Raw genomic sequence first — 27,532 nt, forward strand, 5'->3', positions numbered from 1 at the left:
ATGTGTGCACATGCATTTTCTGACAAGCAGGCCCAACTACTGGATTTTCTGAGAAGCTTCTCTTGCTAAAGTACCGAGCAGGCATTACTACCTATTCTTTGCACTGTTGTTCAGAATTTATATGTTCTGTTTTGTTTTGATTTTTCCCCTATACTTACTTGGCTCTTCATTTCCTTCTATTCATTCTAACATTCAGGAAATTAAGTGCTTTCAGGGAGCCATTAAGGTCCTGAGAGTTTCCTACGTCCCTCAAGAAACACAGAGGAACTTTTAATCATGTATTTTTATATCCTTTTGATTAGAAAATTAACTCTGGGGACTCTATTCCCATTTGTACTAAAGTAAATATATAAATAAAATTTTTGACCGTCTTGCTCTTGCTTTCATACGATGGAGGCCCTGCCTGTGGTTATCATATATTAAAGAAGTTTGAATTTCAGTCCTCCTGCCTGAAACTACCATCATTTATCCAATTTTTGTATTACTGTAAGTGTTAAACAAATACAACTTTTGTGTATGAGTGATTAATTGTTTTGGGAGGAATATAGAGAAATATCCATTGGAATGAGCAGTTATAAGGTTCCTAAATAAGCTAATGTTTTTTTTTTTTTTCTCTTACTGGTAAGTGAAACTCACTTATTTCACTTTCTCATATAAATATGTTTTACAAATCAGTTAAAAATGAAAAAAAAAAAAAAAAACCCAAGATGAAGAAGACATAAAAATACAGAGTATGGGGAATTTATAACTTGGTCATTTATTCTTACCCCTTATCCTACACATCAATTTCTTTTTCTACATTAACATCAAAATTTTTAGGTAACATCTACTGAAACAATGAAAAATCAATGTTTTTATCAGTGTGGAATGTTCTTCCCTGAAGGATGAATTACATCATGTCATAATTAGATATTCCCATAGGGATTACTTACCTATCAGTGTAGATATTCTATGTCTAACAGTTACCTCATTTTCTTGCTATTTCAATAATTTTGTAATGTTTTGCTGAGTTTTACCAACTGTATTAAGGAAATAGTGTCTCCCAAGTAAAAGAATAATGAAACCATCAAAAATCTCTCCCTTTATTCTCAAGAGGTAAAACCATAGCCTTGTGAACTGTTTAAAATATTTATTTTTATTTTCCATAAAATGTAAAAAGGTAGTTATATTTTTTCAGACAAAATGTAATAATCAACCATTGTGTATTCAGTGGAAAAGACATAGTATATTTTAAGAAATGTGTTGCGACATCCAAAAAAATTATAAAAAAGTATCTATATGTTTTATAGGTTTGCTTTATTTTATAGGTTTACATTGCTCTTTATTAGAAAAAGGTTAAAAACTCTGTTTTCTGAGTCTTTTGAGTAAGATATTTCTATTGGATTTCAAAAGCCAATCATTTCTTTTTTAAGATTTTATTTTTTCATTCGACAGAGATATAGAACAAGCAGGGGGAGCTGTGGGAGAGAGGGAGAAGCAGGCTCTCCACTGAGCAGGGAACCCCACGTGGGACTCAATCCCAGGACCCTGGGATCATGACCTCAGCGGAAGGCAGCTGCTTAACTGACAGCCTCCTAGGCGCCCCTCAAAAGCCAATTATATAAGTTGTTGTTCACATTCTAGCTCAGACTACCCTCTCCTCTCATTCTCCGTGGCATTTTTCTCAGAAACCAATACTTCTGGCTATTTTCTAAGGATGACCTTTTGGATGCTAAGGCTTTGTCTTCCATCACATTCAACTTTCAAAAATATTGTGGTATGTGAAGTAAACATGAAGACATATCTGGAATTTCACAGTTCAAATGCTATAGTACAGTTAATTCTTTTTTTTTTTTTTTTTAAAGATTTTTATTTATTCGACAGACAGAGATCACAAGCAAAAAGAGAGGCAGGCAGAGAGAGAAGGAAGCAGGCTCCCCACGGAGCAGAGAGCCTGATGCAGGGCTCGATCCCAGGACCCTGGGACCATGACCCAAGCCGAAGGCAGAGCCTTAACCCACTGAGCCACCCAGGCGCCCCAGTACAGTTAATTCTTATATTTTGATGTATTTGACATTAGCTACCATTAAATCCAAAGTGAGAAGTTGAAAAGAACTCCTGTGAGAACACAGATTAAATTTCCAACCTTGGTTATTATGCTTTAAAAACCAGATTTTGCATAACATATATTTTAGAATGAATTTCACTTTTTTTTTTCCCTTTACATAAAAAGAGAAACATTTAAATGCACCTTGAAGCTTAACACCATAATGTTTTATTTTTTTCATTCATGGAATTTCCTTTTGGAATAGCCTTATAAACAGTACTTGAAGAGACTAGAGAGTTACTAGTTAAATTTTTCTAGTTTTATAGATAAAACAACTGGGAAAGAGAAGTCAACAAGTTGCAAGGCGAGTTAGGGATTCCAAGTAGTCTTGATGGTGTGGCATGATTGTTCTCAATTTCATTTTTCTTATCATTAACAGGTACCAAGAAAAACACACACATGACTGATGTTAATTTTACATTGGTTACGGAATTTATCCTTTTGGGACTGACAGATCGTGCTGAACTGAAAGTGGTCCTCTTCGTTTTGTTCCTGCTGATCTATATCATTTCTTTGGTGGGGAATCTAGGAATGCTCTTTCTAATCCAAATAACCCCCAAACTCCAGACACCCATGTATCATTTCCTTAGCTGTCTGTCATTCGTTGACGCCTGCTATTCGTCAGTCTTTGCACCCAAAATGCTGCTGAACTTCTTTGTTGAACGGGAGACGATCTCTTTTTCAGCGTGCATCGTGCAATATTTTTTATTTGTGTCACTCCTTACCACCGAGGGCTTCTTGCTGGCGGCCATGGCTTACGACCGCTACATGGCCATCGTGAACCCGTTACTCTACACAGTGGCTATGACTAAATTCGTCTGCATTGCCCTGGTCATTGGGTCATGTGTAGGAGGCTTAATCAACTCATTGACACACACAGTTGGTTTGGTGAAATTGTCTTTCTGTGGGCCAAATATCATCAGTCACTTCTTCTGTGACCTTCCCCCACTATTAAAGTTGTCCTGTTCTGACACATCCATGAATGAATTGTTGCTTTTAATCTTCTCTGGAGTTATTGCTATGATCACTTTCTTGATTGTGATGATCTCCTATGTCTTCATTGTTGCTGCTATCCTGAGGATCCGCTCAGCAGCAGGCAGACGGAAAGCCTTCTCCACCTGTGCGTCACATTTCACGGCGGTGACTATATTCTATGGCTCCATAAGCTTTAGTTACATCCAGCCAAGTTCCCAGTATTCCCTAGAACAAGAAAAGGTGGTATCTGTGTTTTATACCCTGGTGATTCCTATGTTAAACCCGGTGATTTACAGCTTGAGGAACAAGGAAGTGAAAGAGGCTGTGAAAAGAGCTATAGAAATGAAATATTTTCCTTGTTAATTTCATGCCATATGTGTCCCATAATAGCATTTAAGAAGTTCTCTGGATAAGAATATTTATATGAATTTATTAAAGTTTTGAGTCCAAAGGAATCTGAGAGTTTACTTAATTGGAGCCTCCTATTACACAGCAGAAGGAAAACGTCTAGAAGAATAACTACAGGAGATATGACTGGTTATTGTGTAAACTAACCTAAAAACCATAGTAAGATCTAGGCTACTTATCTCTGGACAGTTGAAGATATTTTTGTTCCTGTACATGGGTACATGGGTAGGAATAAATACATACAAATAGATATGCAGGCATATAAACAGACACACAAATAGAGATACAAACACAAGATTAGTAAATAATAAAGTATCTCTTAACTCAGTATCTCTATTAAGCACAGAAATAAGCAAATACTTGTAAAGCAAAGAGGATTGGTATGTGAATTATCCACAAAGCTAGCATATGCATGTTCTGAAATTAGCCTGGATTATTTAGAGCTTGACTTTTTTCAAAATAAATGCAAATACTCAAAAATAGTCTGAAAGAGAACTTGGGTTCTCTTTCGCCTGTGTGATATCATTCCCAGTGCTTAGTCTGGACCATTTCCCTGATCCTGACTTTGATTTCCATCACTACATATAAAACTGAACAAGACTGAACACCACACTTTTCCTACCACTCCACGTGGTAGGGTTACTAATACTCAAAGAAAACACTCAGTGAAGAATTTGACTTCGTGTTTAGAAAGGAGGCCTCCAAGATACTTTAGGAATCATAAATAACCAGACCCATTTCCCTTTTTCCATTAAACATCTCCCAGAATCTCCCTTAGACTTTAAAAAGGAAATTTCCTTTAAAAAGGAAATAGTATTCTATTCAGGAGGAAATCTGTGCTGTGTATTCCAGGTAGGGAAAATATCTGAACCCGTTGTTTTCCCTTTGATTCAAATTGTACATATAGATGGATAGTGATGAAATCGGGCCCATAAATATTGATTTTTCCATAGTATCTCTTCCCCCTAAATTGCTATAAAGTCTCCTTTATATGGAAACAAACCAATGTTCTAGAGAATATCTCCATTTACAAATAAAATTATGTTTGAGTTTTTGAGATTCTTTTAAATATTGAATATTAAGAAGCAACAACGCCAAGCAGCACAATGAGACAGCTGAATTGTCTTTAAATATTAATGCATGGTTTTACATGACTCATAGATTAAACTTTTATTTTCTTTCTTCTCAGTGACAGACAAACTCATAAGTGAATGGCTCCAATATCTGTGAAGGTAGCAAATTGAAATGTGAAAAAAGATACCATATCGGCATCCTCATTATGTTAGAAATGCAAGTGAAAAACTTCATGTGAAAGTTTACTTTTCAGAATGAAATAATCACACCAACAAGAACATCATATAACATTTGTGTGGTCCTTTATAATTATCCAAAATCATGTATTTATTTTTTACTTTTTAAAAGATTTTATTTATTTATTTGAGAAAGAGAGAGAGAGTGAGAGCACAAGCAGGGGGGAAGGGCAGAAAGAGAGGGAGAAGCAGACGCCCAGCTGGACAGATTGCTCAATGAAGGCTCAATGCGGGGCTCCATCCCAGGACCCAGGGGCCATGAGCTGAGCCTAAGGCAGACCCTTAGCCAACTGAGCCACCCAGGTGCCCCTAAAATTATTTAATATATTATTTGAAAATGAGTCCCATAAGGCTACATATATGTGACATTTATGTATAAGAGGCATTCCTGTAAATGAATTTGTATTAAAGTTTTGATTTTCAGAAAAAATAAAAAGGTGAAATAATAATGATAAGTAAAACTAATTTTATAACATTCTTCACAATTTTTTCAACAGAAGTCAATATCTTATGTCCTAAAGTATCAAACACAAAGTATAACATACAAGCCAGGTAATTAAAACTCATAAAAACAAATTGAACTCATCCTGTTATAATACTCACCTCATAAAATAAGGGAAGGGACTGGCCAGGATGTAGATAAAATAGTTTACTAAGTGGACATGTGTGGGAGGGGTGTCATTATATGGAACAAAAGTATGATATTTGTTTATGTTTAATATTGACCTTCAACTCATCCTAACAAAGAGTTACTGTATTACAGTATATACAGTAATGATATTATAATATGAACAGTACCTGAACACTCAAATAAGATTTAAAAAAAATCTCTTTCTTAAATTGTGAGGCAGATGAAGGGTGTGTGGAAGATTTGTAGCATGAAGATTGGAAAATGAGTAATATATTTTATATAATGGGTAATATATCCTATATATATACCTGACTCATATATATACATATATGTGTGTATATATAATTTATATATATACATATATGTTTATATATATATATACATATATACTTATATATGTATATACACACACATATTAGTAAATACAACTCAGTTAAGCAGATTCCAAATATCCTTAAGTGGTTAATATACTTACTCAATTAGAAATAAATGAGGACTTCATGCATGAAATACCTGATGCTATTTCTTCAAATTCCACATAAGATATCAGGATACCAAATTGAGAATGGGCACTTTTAGCTCCAATCCTTCTATCCCATCCCTAAAATCAGTTACTGCTCAACATCAACACTTGGAGAAATCAGGACTCAGCAGATGTTTATCTAGCATGACTTTCCTCTCAGCTCACAGAGAATCTCTATTAAATGTGTTATTATTATTATTTTTTTTTATTTCACATGGTTCGACTTGGAGTTTGTAGTTTAAAAATTGACCTAACTCATCAGAGAAAAAAGTTGCTGGCACTATGTGGACAAGTCATGAGTACATTTGCATCATGGTCATGTTTGTTATTTTTTTATTTATTAAGAGACCCACAAGTCACCATTCCCAAGATTTGAGATTTGATCTTGTGCTCTGAATGCAATAGTAATTGCATCAGCCGCAGCTCTGATGGCCCTTTTCAGTTACTCCTTGGTCAGTTATGGCTTGTGAACAAATTGTGACCCTCAGCATTATGGATATCTAAGAAGCATATTGTCATCCTATCAAAACCCTAATTTGCCATAGAATGCCCTCTACAAATGGTCCAATGTTTGTCACCCTTCCCCTATAAAACCAGTTTGTTAAATTTTACCAATTAAATATGACTTTTTTTTTTCAATTTAAGTAAGACCCATCTCTTTCTTTAGAGTTAGTATCAATTAGTCTTAGATAAGTCTTATGAAGTCTTAACATTCATATATTCTCACTCTTCATTCTTAGACTGCTTAGATGTTCCCTGTTTGCTGAATCAGACCACCGTCCAGAGGGGTGCTGAGTGGCTCAGTCGGTTAAGCATCAGCCTTCAGCTCAGGTCCTGATCTCTAGGTCCTAGGATCAAACCCTGTTTCAGGCTCCCTGCTCAGTGGAGAGCCTGCTTCTCCCTCTCCCTCTGCTACTCCCTCTGCTTGTGTTCTCTCTCTCTCTGTGTCAAATAAATAAATAAATAAATAAGTAAGTAAAATCTTGAGGGGGTGGGGAAGAATATTATCCTGAGTCTAATTTTTCTCATACTGGATATTGTCTATCTTTTCCACTATTTTTCATGCAATATGGTTTCAAATTTCATCATTATCGTGTTCACTCCTAGTTTGTTGATATTAAAATGCTGTATGGAATAAACAGTAAAAGCAGCACTAATTTTTACATGAGACAATCATTGTATTAAGATATTGTCTTACCATTTCCCAAAGTCCACACTCAATTATTCTGAGGCATGTATAATGTGAATCATATGGATCAGGATATTCAATTAAATAAAATTACATGATTAGAGGTAATTAGGAGTTGTGAAGTGCCTGGAACATACTAGGCACTTAATAAATAAAAACAACCCCAACGAGTATCTTACTTAATATTTCGTTGCCAGAGAAAAAACAATATTCTTGTTAGTTAAATCAATTATAATGTTCCCCGTGTGTTAGTCTGTTTTAGCTATTGCTTCATTTTAATATCATTGCAAATTCTCGCCACCTTGCTCTTGTACAGTTGTGTTTGTTGGTTTGGTTGCATTTGATCTGTATCAGTGACTTATTTATGCTTATTTGCCCCTTTTTTACTGAATGTAAATGTCTACCATTTTATTCTGATTTACCACCTTTTATGTTTTTCATTCTATCCTCCAAGGAGCAGCTTACTTAGAATTTCTAAAAATTACATTTATGTTCAACCACCACAGTGATAAAAATGTTAAACTTGATATTTATTTTAGTGTCTTAATTTGTTCAATGATCTCTTATATTAAAAATGTATGAACACACACATTTGAACTCTATCTAGTGATTACTGATTGCTTCCCCTTCTTTTGGGCTATCTCAAATTGAAATATATGTCTATTTTCCATAATTACTAACCAATAATAATACATGTATATAGAAGCATATGGTCATCAACAAATGGAATTTAGCCCTCTTTAAAACTAAAATAAAGATATATATATAATTTATATATATAAATAAAATATATATTATACATAAAGATATATATATAACTAAAATAAAGATATATAATATATATTATATATATATTATATATATAACTATATTAAGTAAATTATGATAAACACTGATGGAGTTCATTTTTAATAATTTAGGGGTTGTTCTGCAGAGGCTTATATAGTTGAGACAGGAATTTATGTGACAGTTTTCTCTAAAACTGAGAAATGGCTACATCCATGAATTGCTACAATTTGGAAAGATAGTGCTGGGACTTTACCTTCCCCAAGTCTCTCTTTGCTCTTTTAATGAAACATAGTGTCACAGAATCACTGGGGATTCCATCCTCCAAAGACCCTCAACCAAATAAAAGCACAAGTCAGGAAACTGAGAGAAAGGTCTAAGCGTCATCTCAAAACCAGGTAGGTGTTATATTTATGTGTTCTAACAAAGGAATTACAAATGCCTCTCCAGTTTTCAAAAACAGCAACTCTTAATACATGCTATGAATGGAATGTGAAGAAAAATCATCAGCTTCAAATCCATTCAAATTATTGAGATAAGTGAAATAGAATTAAACCATTACCACATCAGATAGCTCTCTCTTTTTCTTTCTCTTTCTTTCTTTCTTTCTTTCTTTCTTTCTTTCTTTCTTTCTTTCTTTCTTTCTTTCTTTCTTTCTTTCTTCTTTCTTTCAAGATTTTATTTATCTATTTAATGGAAAGAGAGAAAGCACAAGCTGGGAGAGCAGCAGAAGGAGAGGGAGAAGCAGGTTCCCTGCTTAGCAGGGAACCTAATGCAGAGCTTGATCCCAGGACCCTGAGCTCATGACCTGAACCAAAGGCAGCTACTTAACTGAATGAACCACCCAGGTATCTCATCAAATAGTTCTCTTAAAATAATTCCTGGGTCTGGGGTGTCTGGGTGGCTCATTCAGTTAAGTTCCAATTGAATTTTGGCTCAGATCATGATCTCAGGATGATGAGATCAAGACCTTTGTATGGCTCCCTGCTCAGAGGGGGGTCTGCCTGAGATGTTCTCCCTCCCCCTTTGCCCCTCTGGCTCATGCTTTCTCACTCTCAAATAAATCCTTAAAAATAAATTAATTAAAGTGTTCATTCCCTATTTTCTCAGGTAGCTGTATTTAGAGCTTTAGTTATGTAAATTACAAAAGGAAATTTATTTAAAGAAATTCTTTAAAATTTAATTATTACAAGCTGCGAATTGTATTAAATCTGAGAGAGTGGTGATTTTCGCCCTGTTACCAGAGTTAATTCTTAGATTCAAAGATTAATTTATTCTGTACAACCAACTTTACAGTTAAAGAAAAATGGCATGAAAGTCAGTCCGGATGAAAATTACTACTTATTAAATGAAAATCAAAGAAACACATACAAAATCAGTGACTTAAGAGGGACCTCATCGTCAAAATAGCAAATTGGATTGTTTAAAGACAAGGGAGGCAGGCAAAGCTTATCTAAACAAAATGAAACAAACAAACAAAAAAATCAAAGATCCAAAATATTATTTTAGTCAAAAGCCATTTGTCCAGTATGTCAATAGACAGTCTGGTGTCTGTTTTACTTTGATTATACAGCAAATATTTAGGGGCTGTGCCAGACAGTTTTCATATATTTTCTTATTTAATTATCACAGCTACCTTCTGAGAAAGATTCATAGAGGAAATGGCAGTAAAGCTAGAAACTGAGATTTAAACATGAAATCACAATTTAATTGAGCAAAAATGAGTATGCCCTTCTTTTTCACCTCTGGCATTTTAGTAAAGTAGACATGATCAACGCAATCTGGTCCCAAGGTTTGCAACATTTGAATTGTTACTAACTTTACACCACACTGTGAGTAAAGGGCAGAGATCCAAACTCTTGTCATTCTCCTTTTTATTCAATATCAAGGAAATATTATTCCCAAAGCCTAGATTATGAAACACCATATTCATTAATGTTCAATAAAAAGATTCAATTGTCAAATTAATATGAAGCATGCTTTATTTTTATTTCGTTTATTGGAAACTCCCAAAGTGTAACAGTCCACCATGTATTCCTATAAATCTTGGAGTGAAAAAAGCTTTCCTCAAAAATTATTTAATCCTGTGTTTCTCTAATATACCAGCTATTATAACCTCATTTTTTTTATGTATACTGGGATTATATAAGAAAGCTTAAAATAAAGTTAATTTAATAATCCTTTTCTTGGGGCGCCTGGGTGGCTCAGTGGGTTAAGCCGCTGCCTTCGGCTCAGGTCATGATCTCAGGGTCTTGGGATCGAGTCCCGCATCGGGCTCTCTGCTCAGCAGGGAGCCTGCTTCCTTCTCTCTCTCTCTGCCTGCCTCTCAGTGTACTTGTAATTTCTCTCTGTCAAATAAATAAATAAAATCTTTAAAAAAATTAAAAAAAAAAATAAATAAAATAATCCTTTTCTTTTTTTTTTATTTTTTTTTTAAAGATTTTATTTATTTATTTGACAGAGAGAAATCACAAGTAGGCAGAGAGGCAGGCAGAGAGAGAGAGAAAGGAGGAAGCAGGCTTCCCGCTGAGCAGAGAGCCCGATGCGGGACTCGATCCCAGGACCCTGAGATCATGACCTGAGCCGAAGGCAGCGGCTTAACCCACTGAGCCACCCAGGCGCCCCTAATAATCCTTTTCTTGATAAAAATCTGCATCCATGCATGATCTAATGTACCTAAAGTATACGCATTGTCTTTGAAATTAGACTTGAGGTCTTTTGACTGCAGAGATCAAAAACATATTAAGAAGTATCTTGATTCAATCTTAAAGAAAAAAATGTCTGATGGACTAAGACACACCATTGCTAATAAATGCTCTTGGAAATCAGAAAATGAAATAACAAATATCTGTTGGAATAGCAAAGAACAATTTCCTGGAACAAGTGAGTTTTAAGAAAGAAGTAATGTTATGAAGAAAATGATTACTTTTTTTCACTCTCTATTCTAGACATCCTTAATTCTTTTTTTTTTTTAAAGATTTTATTTATTTATTTATTTGCCAGAGACAGAGGGAGAGAGAACGAGCGAGCATAGGCAGACAAAGAGGCAGGCAGAGGCAGAGGGAGAAGCAGGCTCCCTGCCGAGCAATGTGGGACTTGATCCCAGGACCCTGGGATCATGACCTAAGCCAAAGGCAGCTGCTTAGCCAACTGAGCCACCCAGGCGTCCCCATCCTTAATTCTTATTTTCCTTTTTTTATGGATAGTCTATAAATGTAATCATGTTTACATTGTGTATATATTATTGTGTAACATGTATAATATTTTATTTCTTTTATTGTTTTATTTATATATTTCTTTATTTTATTTATTATTATTTTATTTATTTATAGTTACTTATTATTTTGTCTAAGTTAAAAAGATGTCATAGACAGTAGTTTTGCTAGATGTCTCAGAAATTTACCTGTTACATACTGAGATTTTGTGTACTTTGTTAAGGGATGTTTTTCTAAAAATGCAGGGTCCTTGCCTTATGTTCTGGAATCTGGAATATGCTATTACTCCAGGTCCATCTCCTAAGCTCTTTCTGTTAAACCTACATTCGTATGAGGCTTTCCACAGGAGTTTGGATTCCTCCAAAGTTCTCACAGGGCATAAAGTCAGTTTACACCCCCAGAGGAGACTTTGAATCAACCAAAGTCAGTCGGGCTGACTTCTCACTCTTCCTGTGGACTGTGATTGTTAACTAAGATTGTGCAGTTTTCAAAAAATGCTAGTTGACTGAAAGCATATATTCATGCTATACTTTGCTTACTTCCATTGTTTCTTGCTCCCTGCAGATCCCCCATAGTGGGGGACACATAAATGGCCAACAGAAATGTCAGTGTGGTAACGGAATTCATTCTCCTGGGGCTGACTGATAACCCTGATTTGAATATTGTCCTTTTCCTGCTATTTCTCTCAATCTACCTCGCCACTGTGGTGGGCAATGTTTGCATTGTCGCAGTCATCTGGGCTAGTGCCCAGCTCCATTTGCCCAAGTACTTTTTCCTTTGTCACTTGGCTTTCTTGGATTTCTGCTATGCCTCAGTCTTTATTCCTAGAATGTTGGTGAGCTACACAACAGGATGGAAAGTCATCTCCTATCACGGTTGCCTCCTTCAGTATTCCTTCTTCAGCATGTTCCTGACCACCGAATGCTTCCTCCTGGCGGCCATGGCCTATGATCGCTATGTTGCCATTTGCCGCCCACTTCATTACAAAGGCCTCATGACCCGCACGTTCTGCGTCCACCTGGTGACTGCTTCCTACCTGGTAGGTTCCGCCAGCTCACTTACCCACCTAAGTGGCTTGTTCAGCCTGTCTTTCTGTGGGCCCAACGTCATCAATCATTACTTCTGTGATATCCCACTGCTCTTTCAACTGTCCTGTTCAGACACCCAGTACAGCAAGATTTTATTTACTATCCTCTCTGGCACGACATCAGTGACTACCTTTCTGATAGTGGTTAGTTCCTATCTGGGAATCCTCCTCACTGTCCTGAAGTTACACTCCACAAGGAGCAGGTATAAGGCATTCTCCACATGTGCATCTCATCTAATGGTAGTGACTCTCTTCTATGGAACAGTGATATTTACTTATCTGGGCAGCAGCTCTAACTACCCACAGGATAGAGCCAAAATCCTGTCCGTGTTTTATACTCTTTTGTTGCCAATCCTAAATTTTCTGATATACAGTGTGAGAAACACAGAGGCCAAAGAAGCAATGAAAAGAATTATTTTGAGAAGAATATTGGCTCAATGATGGTGAATTTTCAAGAAGAAAAATTTAAGGAATGTTTATTGATTCTGTAGGCAGTTGCATTGCTAAATACCTGTGAGATTTGTTGGAGAAAAAAAAATGGTATTTTCAAATGTATTCATTATTGGCTTTGGAAACACAGATATATATAGATATATATACACACACACACACACACATATATATACACACACATATATATACATATATACACATATACACACACACACATATATGTGTGTGTGTGTGTGTGTGTGTGTGTGTGTGTGTGTATATTATGTATGCATGCATATATGTACCTATATATACACACACAATACATTCTGCCAGGGAGGAAATATATTTCCTCCATCCTCTTAACTTTACTTTTTGATGATCTTTGAACTGACACAAGATTAACAGGCGGAGTTTGTTCATATGTATTTAAGATGCATATAAGATGCACAAAAAAAAGTAGCTTGTTCAATAATTAGAGAATGGGAGTTCATATACTTAATTTAATATGTGAGAGGCTTTTGTAGGAAGAACAAATGGGCTTTTGAGGGAACAAAGGAGAGAGAAGAGATTCTGTGATATTGCTTGTTTATACAGGGGCAAGTGGTCTACTTTGTCTTCTTTCTTGGCAGACAAAACCCCAGGGAGAAAGAAGTTACAGCAGCCTGACTCTTAGAGGTTCCTGCTTTTAGTCAGATAAGGGAAACTCTAAAAAAGCCTCTTATGCAACAATTGAATCCAAAGTGTCTCCAGTTGAAAATAATTTTATGCCACTATGTAATTTGGATCTGTTATATTTGCAAATTATTATTTTGGATCTCTACTAACTAATGAAAATCGGTTACAGAAAGTGCCCTCCATCTTCTTTCTGCTTTACAACTCTAGAGGAGCTGACTTATTTCCCAAATGAGAAAACAAAGGATCAGTAGACATCAACACTCACCCAAGACCAGACAAGATCAACCTCTGAGAGAATTCAAGCACACAGATAAAGAGTGTGTGAGCCGGGGAAGGAGAGCAGAGGGAGAGGGCGAGAAGAAACTTAAGGAGGTTCCGTGCTGACCGTGAAGCTTGATGGGGGGCGCAATCTCATGGCCCTGACATGATGACCCAAGCCACAGTCAGGTGTCAGACACATAACTGACTGAGCCACCCAGGTGCCCCTCCACAGGCTCCTTTTTTGGGAAATTCCATTTCTGCCCATTGTTCAATATTTCTTTTTAAAGTAGGCTCCACACAAACATAGAGCTTGAACCCACTACCTGGAGATCAAAAGCAGCAAGCCCTACCAATAGAGCCAGCCAGGCACCCTCTGTGTCAGTTGTTTAAAAGAAATACCAAACGACAATGCAAAGGTATTCTGTCATATCAGGTTACATCAGGATTCACTTAAAATCAGCCTTTAGGAACCTTCCATAAAACAGTTACTTGAAAATGCTGATAAAGAGGCGGTATATAAATACAATGGAATATCATGCAGCCATCAAGAAACCTGAAATCTTGCCATTTGCAACAATTTGGATGGAACTAGAGGGTATTATGCTAAGTGAAATAAGTCAATCAGAGAAAGACAATTATCCTATGATCTCACTGATAAGAGGAATTTGAGAAACAAGACAGAAGATCATAAAGGAAGGGAGGAAAAATGAAACAAGATGAAACCAGAGAGGGAGACAAACCATCAGAGACTCTTAATCTCAGGAAACAAATTGAAGGTTGCTGGAGGGGAGGCAGGTGGGAGGGATGAGGTGGCTGTGTGATGGACACTGGGCAGGGGATGTGTTATGGTGCATGCTGTGAATTATGTAAGACTGATGAATCACAGACCTGTACCCCTGAAACAAATAATACATTATATGTTTCAAAAAAAAAAAAAAAAAAGAAGAAGAAGAAGAAGAAGAAAAAGAAAATGCTGATAGTTTCTTAAACAGAATGGCTATTAGGACCCATGTTGCATATCTTCATCATTCTATATACTATTTATTGTTCTGCTTACTCAGCTGGGCATCAAGAACTCTGTCCAGTATCATTGTTGTCATCAAAATTGTTAAGCAAGTAAGCAGAGCCTTTAACTAACAGCACTTTTGCAATAGCTAGTGAACAGTGGCTTTGAGTGCGTGAAAAGAATGTTTATTAAAAAAAAGAATGTTTATCAAATGGAATGATATCTAGCTCATAGCAATAAATTTATCCTGTTAAAATCTGTAAGTCTGTGAATTTTTTTCTTAGTGTTTGACAAATTTAGATAAATATGTAATATAATGTGTTAAAGCAAATTTTTATTTTACTGTTTCTATACTGTCCATATTTTCTTCCAGAATAATCCCATTGTCAAATATTTTAATATAATAGCTTTTCAGTAATCACTGTTAATGTTATAATCAAGCATCCAAAAGCAAAACTATAACTTAATAAGGGAGATTTTGGACAATGGTAAGCAGTTTTCTGGATCTCTCATAATCACAGACTATAATTTAATGTTACGTTGGCCTACTAAAGTGTCCATCTCCCAGTGTTACATACTTTGGAGTTTTTTTATAAAGAAATTTATATCATAATGATAAAGTCTGTATATAAATCTTTATTTTTCTAATTGTTTTCATCTTAATGGATTTCTGATAATGAATTTTTTTGGTAAAATACATAGAAAAATTTATTTTGATACTTCATTAAATTACTTTCTGAAAACCTTCTATAAAACCCAATTCTTTCATCAATGCAATTATGTTTATTTAAAAGTTTCATTATTTAACCTCATAGGAATAGATAATAAATGAACATCACAATAAAATTTCATAAATAAGGGAAGTTGAAACCCGTAATGTAAAAATTAATGAAGATAGAATGCATGATTGTGCTCTTTTTCCCCAAATTACTAATTGATTCAGAAGCATTTGAGGAGATAAATTTCCTCTGTTCTTCTTACCAGAACAAAAAAAAAAAGAACTTGAGAACATAGTCAATGGATCAAAATTAAGAAAACAGCAGAATATTAAATCAAATAGAAAGAGTGAAATCAATGGAAATAAGCATTCTGAGAAATTATAGATAAAGGTATTGTTTAGGAATACCATTAAAACCACAAAGAGGTGCCTGGGTGGCTCAGTCATTAAGCATCTGCCTTCAGCTCAGATCATGATCTCAGGTTCCTGGGACAGAGTCCCACTTTGGGCTCTCTGCCCAGCAGGAAGCCTGCTTCTCCCACTCCTGCTCCCCCTGCTCCCCCTTGCTCTCTCTCTCTCTCTGTCAAACAAATAAATAAAATCTTTTTTTTTTTTAAAGGTTTTATTTATCTGACAGAGAGTAGGCAGAGAGGCAGGCAGAGAGAGAGGAGGAAGCAGGCTCCCCACTGAGCAGAGTCCTATGCGGGACTTTATCCCAGGACCCTGAGATCATGACCTGAGTTGAAGGCAGAGGCTTAACCTACTGAGCCACCCAGGCATCCCTAAAATCTTTAATAAAAAAGAAAAGCCCACAAAGAACTTAGATGTATTTAAATATTTGTTACAAAAGTTATAAACTGGTAGAGTGAATTTTCTTTATTTTTTTTTAAAGATTTTATTTATTTATTTGACAGACAGAGATCACAAGTAGGCAGAGAGGAAGGCAGAGAGAGAGGAGAAAGCAGGCTCCCTGTTGAGCAGAGAGCCCGATGTGGGACTCGATCCCAGGACCATGAGATCATGACCTGAGCCAAAGGCAGCAGATTAACCCACTGAGCCACCCAGGCACCCTAGAGTGAATTTTCTTAATAGTTTAAGGCTGATATATAAAAGAGCAATAAAAATTGACTTCTCTGATCTGAAGGACATTAGTTATAAACTAAGATAGTTCCTCCAACAGTCAGTAAAGGACGTTAACCAACCGAAGTTTTCCCTGAAGTTTGCTTTATCAATGGCTGTGCTTTGTGATGATCTTGTTTCTGGTTATGGTTTTTCAAATTAAAGCAGTATAATTTAGCATAATTTGATGACATGCAAATGAATGAATTCTTTCTTTAGATCTATGGCCAATCTGAAGATATATGTTTGATTTTGTTGCTGTTAAAACCTCCGTTAGTAGTAGAATGCTAATGATAGACATCTATCTATAGACATCTAAAGATATCTATATAACAAGCTATTTATAGATAGATACATAATTTGTATGGCAAAATTAAGGCATTAAAGTGTTTGACCCTACTTTAATGAACAGTCAGACAATCCTGAATTAATATACATAGATGTAAATATTACACATTTTAATGTTCCAGTTTATTTAAGTTCTTTTGCAGGAGAAAAAAACAATGCAGATAAAAACATATCATGTTGATGTATACGGAATTGAAAAGGTCAGGGCACAGATTGTAATTGCTTCATTATTGAAAAAATGTCATAAAAAGAAGGGATTAGATTTGTTTTACAGTGTTTAACGATTTAAAAATGTATGAAAAGAAATAAATAAAATAAAATAAAATAAAACAAAAAATCAAGTAAATAAGAAACTAAAAAAAGAAAAAAAAGATTTGAATTAAGTGCATTTGGAAATCAAAGAAATATATCTTTAACCCTAACTGGACTTCTTAGAAGCTGTGTGGAAATATATTCAACTCAATGTAATGAGACTTTGCAATATATGATATCCTGAGTTCAAGGGAGATGCATAGAGAATCAAGATAGCTTGGAAGATTCAAGCCAAAGATGGATAACAATTTGGTGAGAGTTTGAAAGGAGCAGTTTTAATTATCAGATGGATGCTATGTGTATTGACTTAATGTCATTTCAACAGTTAGGCATTGTGCTGATGGATATTAAATAGTTTATAAGTTAGGAATTTCAAAGAGCTGAATATGGCTTCTTTTTTGGTGCCATGTTCTTTTTTCAAAATTATAGAAATGCAAAATTGGACAAGATGTTATAATTTGTTCTTCTGGTGAGAAAACCAAGTACTGAAGAAAAGGAAATGGTTGGGTAATTAGTGGCAGTCTGAATTTCATTCCCATTCCCTTATAACTGTAAATGGCATTATAGAGGAATTTCTTTTGCAAACTAAATAAGAAAACTAAGAAAGTCTGAGAGTCACATTCATACTTTTTTTTAGATATCTGAGCATTTTATACTCACTAAAGAAATATAGTTATTTTTATGAATGTCCTTCAGACTCCTAAAACCCAGCATTTTAAAGTAATCTCACCACTGTACTTGTACCTAATTTCTATTCTTATATTATTCTTTTTCTGGACAAAAGTATTTCCATACATTCAATCACACCAGTTGAGTATCTAGCATGTCAGCATAGATTCGTCTATCTTACTTTATTCAAATACTTATTGTTTTGGGTATTATTGACTCTGGTTCCCAAATACCCTTAAAATCAGTTTCCTCTCCTCCATTAATCATCAGTGCTGCTGTCTCAGTTCAGGTCTTGTGTTCTTGAACCCTAACTGTTGAAATAGTCTTCTGACTTCTTCCATCACTTCCCTGCCCTCCCCTGTGTCTCTATTCTTCTGTCAGAAAAAGGTTTGGTCGTAATTCTTTCCTTAATGCCACATACTTTCTCCCATTTTAATAATTTATACTTATCTTTAATCATTCGCCAGGGCCAAGAGCAAGAGCTCCCATCTTTCTGAAGATCTTCTTGATAACATCCTTGAGAAAATTGGATTTCTTCCTCCATTTTTCTATGATTGCATTGTATTGTGACAATGGATTGTGAACTTCTGTTTTTACTCTTCATTCCTGTTCTTTTTTTAATTTTTTAAAATATTTTATTTGTTTGACAGAGAGAGAGAGAGCGAGAGAGGGAACACAAGCAGGGGGAGTGGGAGAGGGAGAAGCAGGCTTCCTGATGTGCAGGGAACCAGATGTGGGGCTCCATCCCAGGACCCAGGATCATGACCTGAGTTGAAGGCAGGTGCTTAATGACTGAGCTACCCAGGCATCCCTGAGCTGTTTAGTCCTGTAAGGAAAAGACTGCATCTTATTGAACTTCACAGTCTCAAGATTACCGGGACAGTGATGATCACAATAGCAGGTACACAATACTTATTTTTTGTACACAATACTTACTTACTTATTTAATAAATCAGTGAGTTAAGTATTTCAAAGAGTGTTTTTGTTTTTTGTTTGTTTTGTTTTTACTTATGATGTAATAGTATATTTAATACTGAGGAGTAAATAAAGACAAATTTTAAATTAGGAGATTTTCCATCTAGTACAGTTAAAAGAATTCAGATACTTATAGGAGTCAGGATTTCAATAATATTTAAAGTGGTGGGCATATAAATAGTAAAAAAAGGTATAAGGAACTATTCCAGATGCATAGTAATGAAACATATACCTAACAAAATAACCTTTGATTTATTGAGCTCTATTATATAAGGCGCTTGAAAAGATATAAATGGTCAATGGAAGTAAGGTATGATGACACTGATGATCAAGGACAGTCCTCATTGAAATTAAAATTTGCCAAACCACTCTAGACTGTCTTCCACTAACATATAACAAAAAGTTGTAAGTTGGTCCCAAAGCAGTGCTTCTGGTACTTAGCTAAAGGAAACAATTAACATTTACTCTGAATTACTTAAAAGAGAGAGAGAGAGAGAGAAATCATGATGAATGTAATGTCCAATGTTGGAGAAAACAGTTTAATAAACGTGGGTGTACAGATGTAATAGATTATTGCAACCTCATCTATACAAGATATTTTGTATATAGTATTTAATTCCATCTTGACAAACACATGAGGCAGGTACTACTTTGTCTTTTTGTAGATACGGATGCTGAGGATGAAAGAGATTAAAAAACATTCACATGGTCATAAGGTAGTAAATGGTATTTCAAGACATAAACTCAGAATTATGTTTCTTAAATCTATGCATTTTTAACTATAGCGCAGTCTTCATTTGAAAAGTTATAATTACAGAGACTTGGAAATTCAAAAGCATCAAAAATATGTGTGACATATTCTTAAGAGAAAAATATGGGTGCACACATAAAAATAGGATATGCAGTCCAGATTCTGGTTTCCAAATATCATACTCCCATAAAAGATGGCAAGGCTCCTTGAAGAAGTAGTTGTTTCTGGAGCTGAGTCCAGGAAAATATAAGATGAGCCTGGAGCTTATTGTGCTGCCAGAATGTAAGAGGTTAGAGGATAAGAAAAGCATGACCAAAAAATTAAGTATGTAAGAGTTAATTCAATGATGGTTCCATAGCAGACCTGAAATAATTTAAGCAACAAAGTAAATGATGGTAGTGCTGGATAATCCAAAGAAAAAGTAATTATAGTGAGTGCATATCCATGTAACTAGCTAACTAAATAAATAGACACAAGAAAGAACAACTCTTCCTTACAGAATAATTTCATTTAAAATAACCTCATTTAAATAATTTTATTTAAAATATGTCCTTTCACAAAGGTGGCAGGGAAGGTGAAGAAAGAAGACCCTTGCTCCTCCCAAAGCTGAAGCCAAAGCAAAGTCTTTGAAGGCCAAGAAGGCTAAAAGGCAGCCACAGTCACAAAAAATGACCTGCACATCACTTGCCTTCTCAAGGCCCAAGACACTGCTCTCTGAAGGCAACTCAAATATCCTCCAAAGAGCACCCCCAGGAGAAACAAGCTTGACCACCATGCCATCATCAACTTCTCCCTGACAACTGACTCAGCCATGAAGAAAATAGAAGACACCAGCTTGCTTGTATGCATTGTACATGTCAAGGCCAATAAACACCAGATCAAACAGGCTGTCAGGAAGCTCTATGACATTGATGTGCCCAAGGTCAATACCCTCAGGCCCAATGGAGAGAAGAAGGCACATGTTCCACTGGCTCTTTGAAGATGATACTTTGAATGTTGCCAACAAAATCAGGATCATCTAAACTGAGTCCAGAAGCCTAAATCTAAATATTTTCCCCAAAATAAATATATAAATAAGTAAAAAAATTGATTCAATGTAAATTTTTTTAGTGGCAATAATTGTACTGTGATTAAGTAAGATGTTAACTTTATAAAGCTGGATAAAATACAACTCAAAACTGTAAATCTAAAAGTATCTAAATAAAATACTGAATCTAGCTGGCAACTAGAACTCAAAATGGCTGATATAAGTAAATATGAATTCAACTGAGATGACATTCATTAAATTTATTAAATGTCCACTGACCCTATACCATGGTCAACCATAAGCCTAGAGGTTCACCACATATCAGACTATCAAAGAACTGAGCCAAATTTTGAATCTTGAAAGAAGCAACTAACTCTAAGTGATGTGAAAGTAGAGGCAAGACCATTCTCATCTTTGAAGTCTGAGAAAGCTTAATGTATGCACACCTCAGAGATATTGCATGTTTGATTCTAGATCCGTACAATAAAGTGAGTCAAATGATTTTTTTGGTTTCCCAGTGCTTATAAGAGATATATTTGCATTATGCTGTAGTCTGTTAAGTGTGTAATACCATTATGTCTAGAATACCAATCTGCACACTTTAAAAATGCTAACGATCTTCTGAGCTTTCAGTGACCCTTTTTTGTTTGTTTGTTTGTTTGTTTGTTTGTTTGTGGTGGAAGTTCTTGCCTTAGTGTTGGTGGCAACTAATTGATCAGGGTAGTAGTTGGTAAAGTTTGGAGTCACTGAGGCAATTTCTTAAAATAAGATGACAATGAAGTTTGCTATCTCAGTAGATTCTTTCTTTCACAAATGATATGATTTGTGATTCTTTTTTTTTTTAATCTTATTTATTTATTTGACAGACAGAGATCACAAGTAGGCAGAGAGGCAGGCAGCCAGAAAAGGGGAGGGAAGCAGGCTCCCTGCTGAGCAGAGAGCCTGATGTGGGGCCTGATTCCAAGACTCTTGGATCATGACCTGAGCCGAAGGCAGAGGCTTTAACCCTCTGAGCCGCTCAGGTGCCCCTCCATGTGATTCTTTTTGATAACATTTTACTCACAGTAGAACTTCGTTAAAATTGGAGTCAATTCTCCCAAACCCTCTCACTGGTTTATCAACTAAGTGTATGTAATATTCTAAGTCCTTTGTTATTTCAATAGTCTTTGTGGCTTTTTCACCATGAGTAGAGTCCGTTTCAAGAAATCATGTTCTTTGCTCATTCATAAGAATCAATTCCTCATCATTAAAGTTTTATCATGAGATTGCAGCAATTCATATATAATGATGATAACATTTCAAGTATTGCAAGAATAACCAAAGTGTGACGAAGAAACATGAAATGAGTAAATGATATCGGAAAATGACACCTACAATCTTGGTGACACAGAGTTGCCACAAACCTTCAATTTGTTAAAAAACAAATAAACAATAACAATAACAACAACCTACAATATCTGTGAAGCCCAATAAAGTAAAATACAATAAAACAGTCTTGTCTGTACCTGTCACTTAATAGATGCTTAATAAATGTATGTTGAAGGGTCTGGATGATTCAGTCATTTAACCATTCAACTCTTGATTTCAGCTCAGATCATGATCTCAGGGTTGTGAGACCCTGAGACCCACATCAGGCACAGTGCTGGGCACGGAGTCTGCTTAAGATCCTCTCTCTTCCTCTGCCCCTCCCTCCCTGTTCCTTCTCTCTCTCAAAATATATATATATATATATACATACATACATAAAAATGTTCATTGAAAAAATGAGTAAGAGAATTGGAGGAAAAATGAGTTTTCAGGTATATAATCCAAGTCTTTCAAAGTGTTATTTTTTCAGGATACATAGAAGAGCAAAACCAAACATCTACTCCATTTCTTTTGTCTCAATATCTGAGTACACCGATTATCTATAAATTGTATGGTACATATATAATAGATTTTATTCCTTCCTAAGAATCTCTGAATGATAAGTAAGATTAGAGACGCATTTTTCCCTTTCCCAATGAAGTATCTGTCTGGTTTCATCGTCATAATACCAAAATATAAGTAAACATAAGTAAATAAGAGACTATAAGAATTACAGAAGAAAAATAATTTAATTAGACAAGTCTGTGAGATCCTTCAAACCTGAGGTTTGTCAATCATCCATGGACATGAGACATTTTTTAAAAATTTACTTTTGTGGGTCTGATCCTACTAACCCAGAATGCTTTTTAGGGGTGGGTCTAGGAAGTTTCTTCAAAAAAATAAACAAACAACAAATGAGATAATGATGTAAATTGAATTCCTATCAGTCTATCATGAAACTCAGAGCAGAGTGTAGAGTCTGATTTTTTTACTTCAAGTTTCTTATTTATTTTCCTAGATAGCACGCTTGTTCTCAATCAGGATTTTGTGCATGCACCATTGAACACAGTCAGCTAAAAGTCACTCAGTGCCTGCAATAAAAATAAATATGTAGATGATTTGTTGACATCGTAGTAGCATAATTTCAATATACAATAATACCATTTGATCAGTAAATAGCAAAAAGTTTATTTTTCCTTGCTGGGAGGGTTGTCTAGGAAGCCCAGGCAGAGGCAACAGTGATCTGATGCTCTCTGGCATTGTGTATCTCATATATTTTTATAATATTTAGTGCTTTAGAAAAGCTTCATATATACACATATGTATGATATATACATTATATTATAATTACATCATATATGCATATATATTACATATATGTAATATCACATAATTGTATATGTGTTGTTAAATATATGATTGTATATTATATATCACATCATATTATAGTCAATTATATTATATAATATTTTAATATATTTAAGTATATTGTTTATAATATATAAACATGTATCATGTATATATTACATATATGTTAATATTAAAACTCAAGTTTCAAAACTATATCAATTACATTTTTCAGTATGTTTATATAACCATTTAAACTGAAATAATGCAAAAGGAAGGAATATGTATTTCTGGAAACTTCCACTGGAAATGTATCTCAGGCAAATTAAGGATAGGCTTTGGGGTACAATTAAAATGCAAATCTCAAAGGATGCTAATTGGCCAATTCCTTTATGATACAAGCTTGAGAATTTAAGGAACAGATGCTGCTATGAGAAGACTGTTAACACACTAGATTTCTGAAGATAATCCTTTGTTTTGAGACTGCTTTAAAAATATATGAAGAACAAGACAAATCCTGAATATGAATCTAGGTTTGAGCTAAAACATTAAATTTTAATTATCAAGAAAGCATATAAAAATAAAGTTATCTTAGTTAACTTAGCTGTTTTATTCTATTTTGTCAATGGAAGGTAATAGACACATTACCCAGAACTGTCCTCAACACCAGCATTTTTTTCATCAATTCCAAAAAATTACTAGAGGTCCATTATATAGGAAATTTAGCTCTGGGCTAAACCACAGCAACAGATCAAAGCCATCGTACTAACAATTCTTGAGATCCAGAACTGTAAATGAGGCAAGTGTATGTCAAAAATTATTGGTGAATTTGGTGAATATTGCTTGTTTTCTCTCCTGTCCTCTGACTAACCTGAAAATAACTGGAATATGTCTCACAGAGAAGGTGTCCTCTGGATAACTAATTCCCAGGTGAGTCTAATCTTATCATCTTTCTGTAACTCTGTGTGTGTGTGTGTGTTTCTCACACTGCAAACCTTTTCCTTTTTACATGCTCGCCTATTCCTTCTAGTAAGACTTAAGAAAAGAACTTCTAATAACAGGCAAGACAAAATTCCTTCATTGATTAAATGCTTGTTAAACAAATTGGTAAAGAATAAGGGCTCTTGTGAAGGTGGGACATTATTAACAAATGATTAAGTCTAATTGATAGAACGTCAAGTCCCTTTGGGTCCACTCAGATGGAGTGTCAAACATCAGAAACAAACTTGCATTATCCACCATATTTATGTCAACTGAATTAGGCAAACATGTTCTCTGATTTTCTAATAAGATCATCTTGTATTTAACCCTTTGTTGTAAATATAGCAAATCGCATTCATTTTACTATTTATAGTCTTTTTATTTTTGACTTGGAAATTGCTGTTTTGGGTGACACATTGGTTATTGTCTGATGTCATCGATAACCATGTGCTCTATGTTGGGAGCAAACATGTTTGCTGAGTGCATATGCAAAACAATTTGACTATATTATACACGAAATCGTGTTTGGCCTTAGCTAGCCAACAGAAAGCATATGTGACAAAAAAAGCAAGTATGAAGAATTTTAGCATTCACATATATAGTAAGTAGGATATTTTATATTTTTTTCTTACAACATTTAACAAAGCTTTATTGAGTCGTAGAAATGATTAGATGTATAGATGTGACCCTATAAAGTATCTGTTAGGTGTTGACAAATTAAGACCGCCACACAAGGGTATCATTAAATTCACGAATTATAGAACCTTCTCTCCTTAATAACCTTTATACTTTCTAAAAGTATCATATATAATTAATTCCAGTAGATAAATTGCTAAATGTATGATTCGGGGCCCAATGATAGGCTGAGGTAGAAGAGGTTGCGTAGCAGGGGAAATCTCTTCCAAAAATCCTTCCAGATAGCTATCTTTTAGAGGGCTACCAATTCCACACAACTGTCAGCTTGGAAGTTTTTACTACTATCTGCCAGTTCTAATTTAAAAAAATGGAAAATCGTGTATAGATTCTCAATTGAGTCAAAATCACTAACTATGAGCTTGTCATCTTTTACTGTCTCATTATTGGAGTCTAAGTCAACTCTGATTATTAGGTCTTTAAGTTTGAATCATTTTCATTACTGTCATTCAGCAGGTAAGTCAAAGGCCTGAGTTGATACAAATGACTGGAAACAATCTCACTGAGGTGACCTTCTTCATCCTTTCTGGATTTGCAAATCACCCTGAACTGCAAGTCAGTCTTTTCTTAATGTTTCTCTTTATTTATCTGTTCACTATTTTGGGAAACGTTGGGCTCATCATGTTAATCAGAATAGACTCTCAACTTCACACCCCAATGTACTTTTTCCTTAGCAACTTAGCATTCATTGACATATTTTATTCCTCCACTGTAACACCCAAGGCACTGGTAAATTTCCAGTCCCAACAGAAAACCATCTCTTTTGTTGCCTGCTTTGTTCAAATGTACTTTTTTGTGGGGTTGGTGTGCAGTGAGTGTTTTCTTCTGGGATCCATGGCCTATGACCGCTACATAGCAATCTGCAATCCCTTATTGTATTCAATGATTATGTCCCAGAAAGTGTGCAACTGGCTGGGAGTCCTGCCATATGCAATAGGCTTCACAAATTCTCTGGTATCAGTCTGTGTGATAAGCAGCTTGGCATTTTGTGATTCTAGCATCAATCATTTCTTCTGTGACACCACAGCTCTTTTGGCCCTGTCCTGTGCAGATGCCTTCAGCACAGAAATGGTCATCTTTGTTTTAGCTGGGATCACACTTCTCAGTTCCCTGCTCCTCATCACGGTCACCTACACTGCCATCATCTTAGCCATCCTGAGGATCCAATCTGCAGCAGGGAGACAGAAGGCCTTTTCCACCTGTGCGTCCCACCTCATGGGAGTAACTATCTTCTATGGGTCCCTGATTTTCACGTACTTGCAGCCTGATAACACATCATCCTTGACCCAGGCACAGGTAGCATCTGTCTTCTATACCATTGTCATTCCAATGTTGAATCCACTAATCTACAGTCTGAGGAACAAAGATGTGAAAAATGCTCTTCTGAGAGTCATACACAGAAAACTTTTGTCATGACACATCTGTGCACATTACCATGTAAACACACTTGGATGGCTTCAGACACTCAATTGCTCCAACAGTCAGGAAAATCGTGGTGTGAACTCAAAAGGCTTAACTTAAACTAAACTTAACTTAGAGACTTGAAATTTGGGTGGTGAATTATTACTTTATTTGTTTATATTGAATACTAAACAGGTATATTAGGAGTTCCTTTCAGCATGTAGATTATATATACCAAGCACCATGACAACAGGCCTGGTTGATATAGAAAATCTCCTGATCATGTGGATTAGTTTTACCACACAGTTAAAATTTGGACCATTTGTCTGGGAAATGTGAGCTTTGCTGACAAAGAAAATGATGTTTATGGAGTATGGTCTTTATCAAATGCAGCAGAGTTTAATTTCTAAAAAAAACATAATGTGCTTCCCAAAGTTCAAACATTTGGTAAGCATTTCAGTGTGTGCCTCTGTGTGTGTGTGTGTGTGTGTGTGTGTGTGTGTGTATGTGTAGAAATAAAGCACTAGCTATGGGACAATTCCTAAGGCATTTGGAAGTATATTACAGAGATTCTTGCTGTTCCAAATCAGGCAGAGATGCTTGGTGAAGTCTATAGTATTAAAAGGAAAAACTGGGTTTTTATTTTGTTTTTCCTTAAAAAGAGATCGCAATTAATGGACTCCACCAGCCATTGTTACAAAATGTTACCACTGGAAAAGATGTATCCTTCAGTACTGTCTTTACCATACCTTAATCACTGAGCAGTAAACCAAGAAACAGGAAATCAGTTTAAAATGTATGTTGAAAGGAACGGCAGATAAATTTGATGAAGCACTTCTACAAGAAAATGAGTGTGATCTATATTTTTTTCTGTCCAACAAGAATGTAAGCTCTTTCAGAGAAGTTTGCTTATTCATAATTGTGCTCTCCATATTTAGGAAATGTAACATGGACAAAATATTGAGGTAAATACTTTCTTTGTTGTCTGTTTGCCGGTGGAAGTACAGTGATCAATCCATAAAGGTGAAACATCCTGCCTTTCTCCATTTATATCTTTCTTGAGTAGAATCTGGATAGTCATGTGCATATTGGCACTCAAAAAATTATTAGCTTAATTGAAAATTTTTATCTCTAGAATTCTTTCAAAAACATTTCTCATTTATATGTTAATATTGGAATAGTAATTAACAGATATATTTCTTTTCAAAGGATTTTTTCCCTCAATGGTTGGGATATGGAAATAAGTATACACAGAAT

The 27,532-nt window shown here is 35.2% G+C and overlaps 2 protein-coding genes across 2 annotated transcripts in view; both read left to right on the plus strand.

The window, feature by feature from the left end:
- LOC309840378 (uncharacterized protein) overlaps positions 1–26,290 on the plus strand; it is a gene marked incomplete at both ends in the record, with an annotated part of 49,948 nt that extends 23,658 nt beyond the window's left edge. The window contains 2 exons of the mRNA XM_082682431.1: positions 11,712–12,642; positions 25,331–26,290. Of these exons, the coding sequence (XP_082538557.1) occupies positions 11,712–12,642; positions 25,331–26,290 (1,891 nt within the window). The remainder of the gene's footprint in view (positions 1–11,711; positions 12,643–25,330) is intronic.
- On the plus strand, positions 380–5,228 carry LOC309872879 (olfactory receptor 5J3-like). The gene is made up of 2 exons (XM_082747844.1): positions 380–486; positions 2,466–5,228. The coding sequence occupies exon 2, from the start codon at positions 2,486–2,488 to the stop codon at positions 3,422–3,424; it is 939 nt and encodes a 312-aa protein (XP_082603970.1). The 5' UTR covers positions 380–486; positions 2,466–2,485; the 3' UTR covers positions 3,425–5,228.
- Positions 26,291–27,532: the final 1,242 nt, after the last annotated feature.

Source organism: Mustela nivalis (genome assembly GCF_964662115.1).
Source record: "Mustela nivalis genome assembly, chromosome: 9".
NCBI lineage: Eukaryota > Metazoa > Chordata > Mammalia > Carnivora > Mustelidae > Mustela > Mustela nivalis.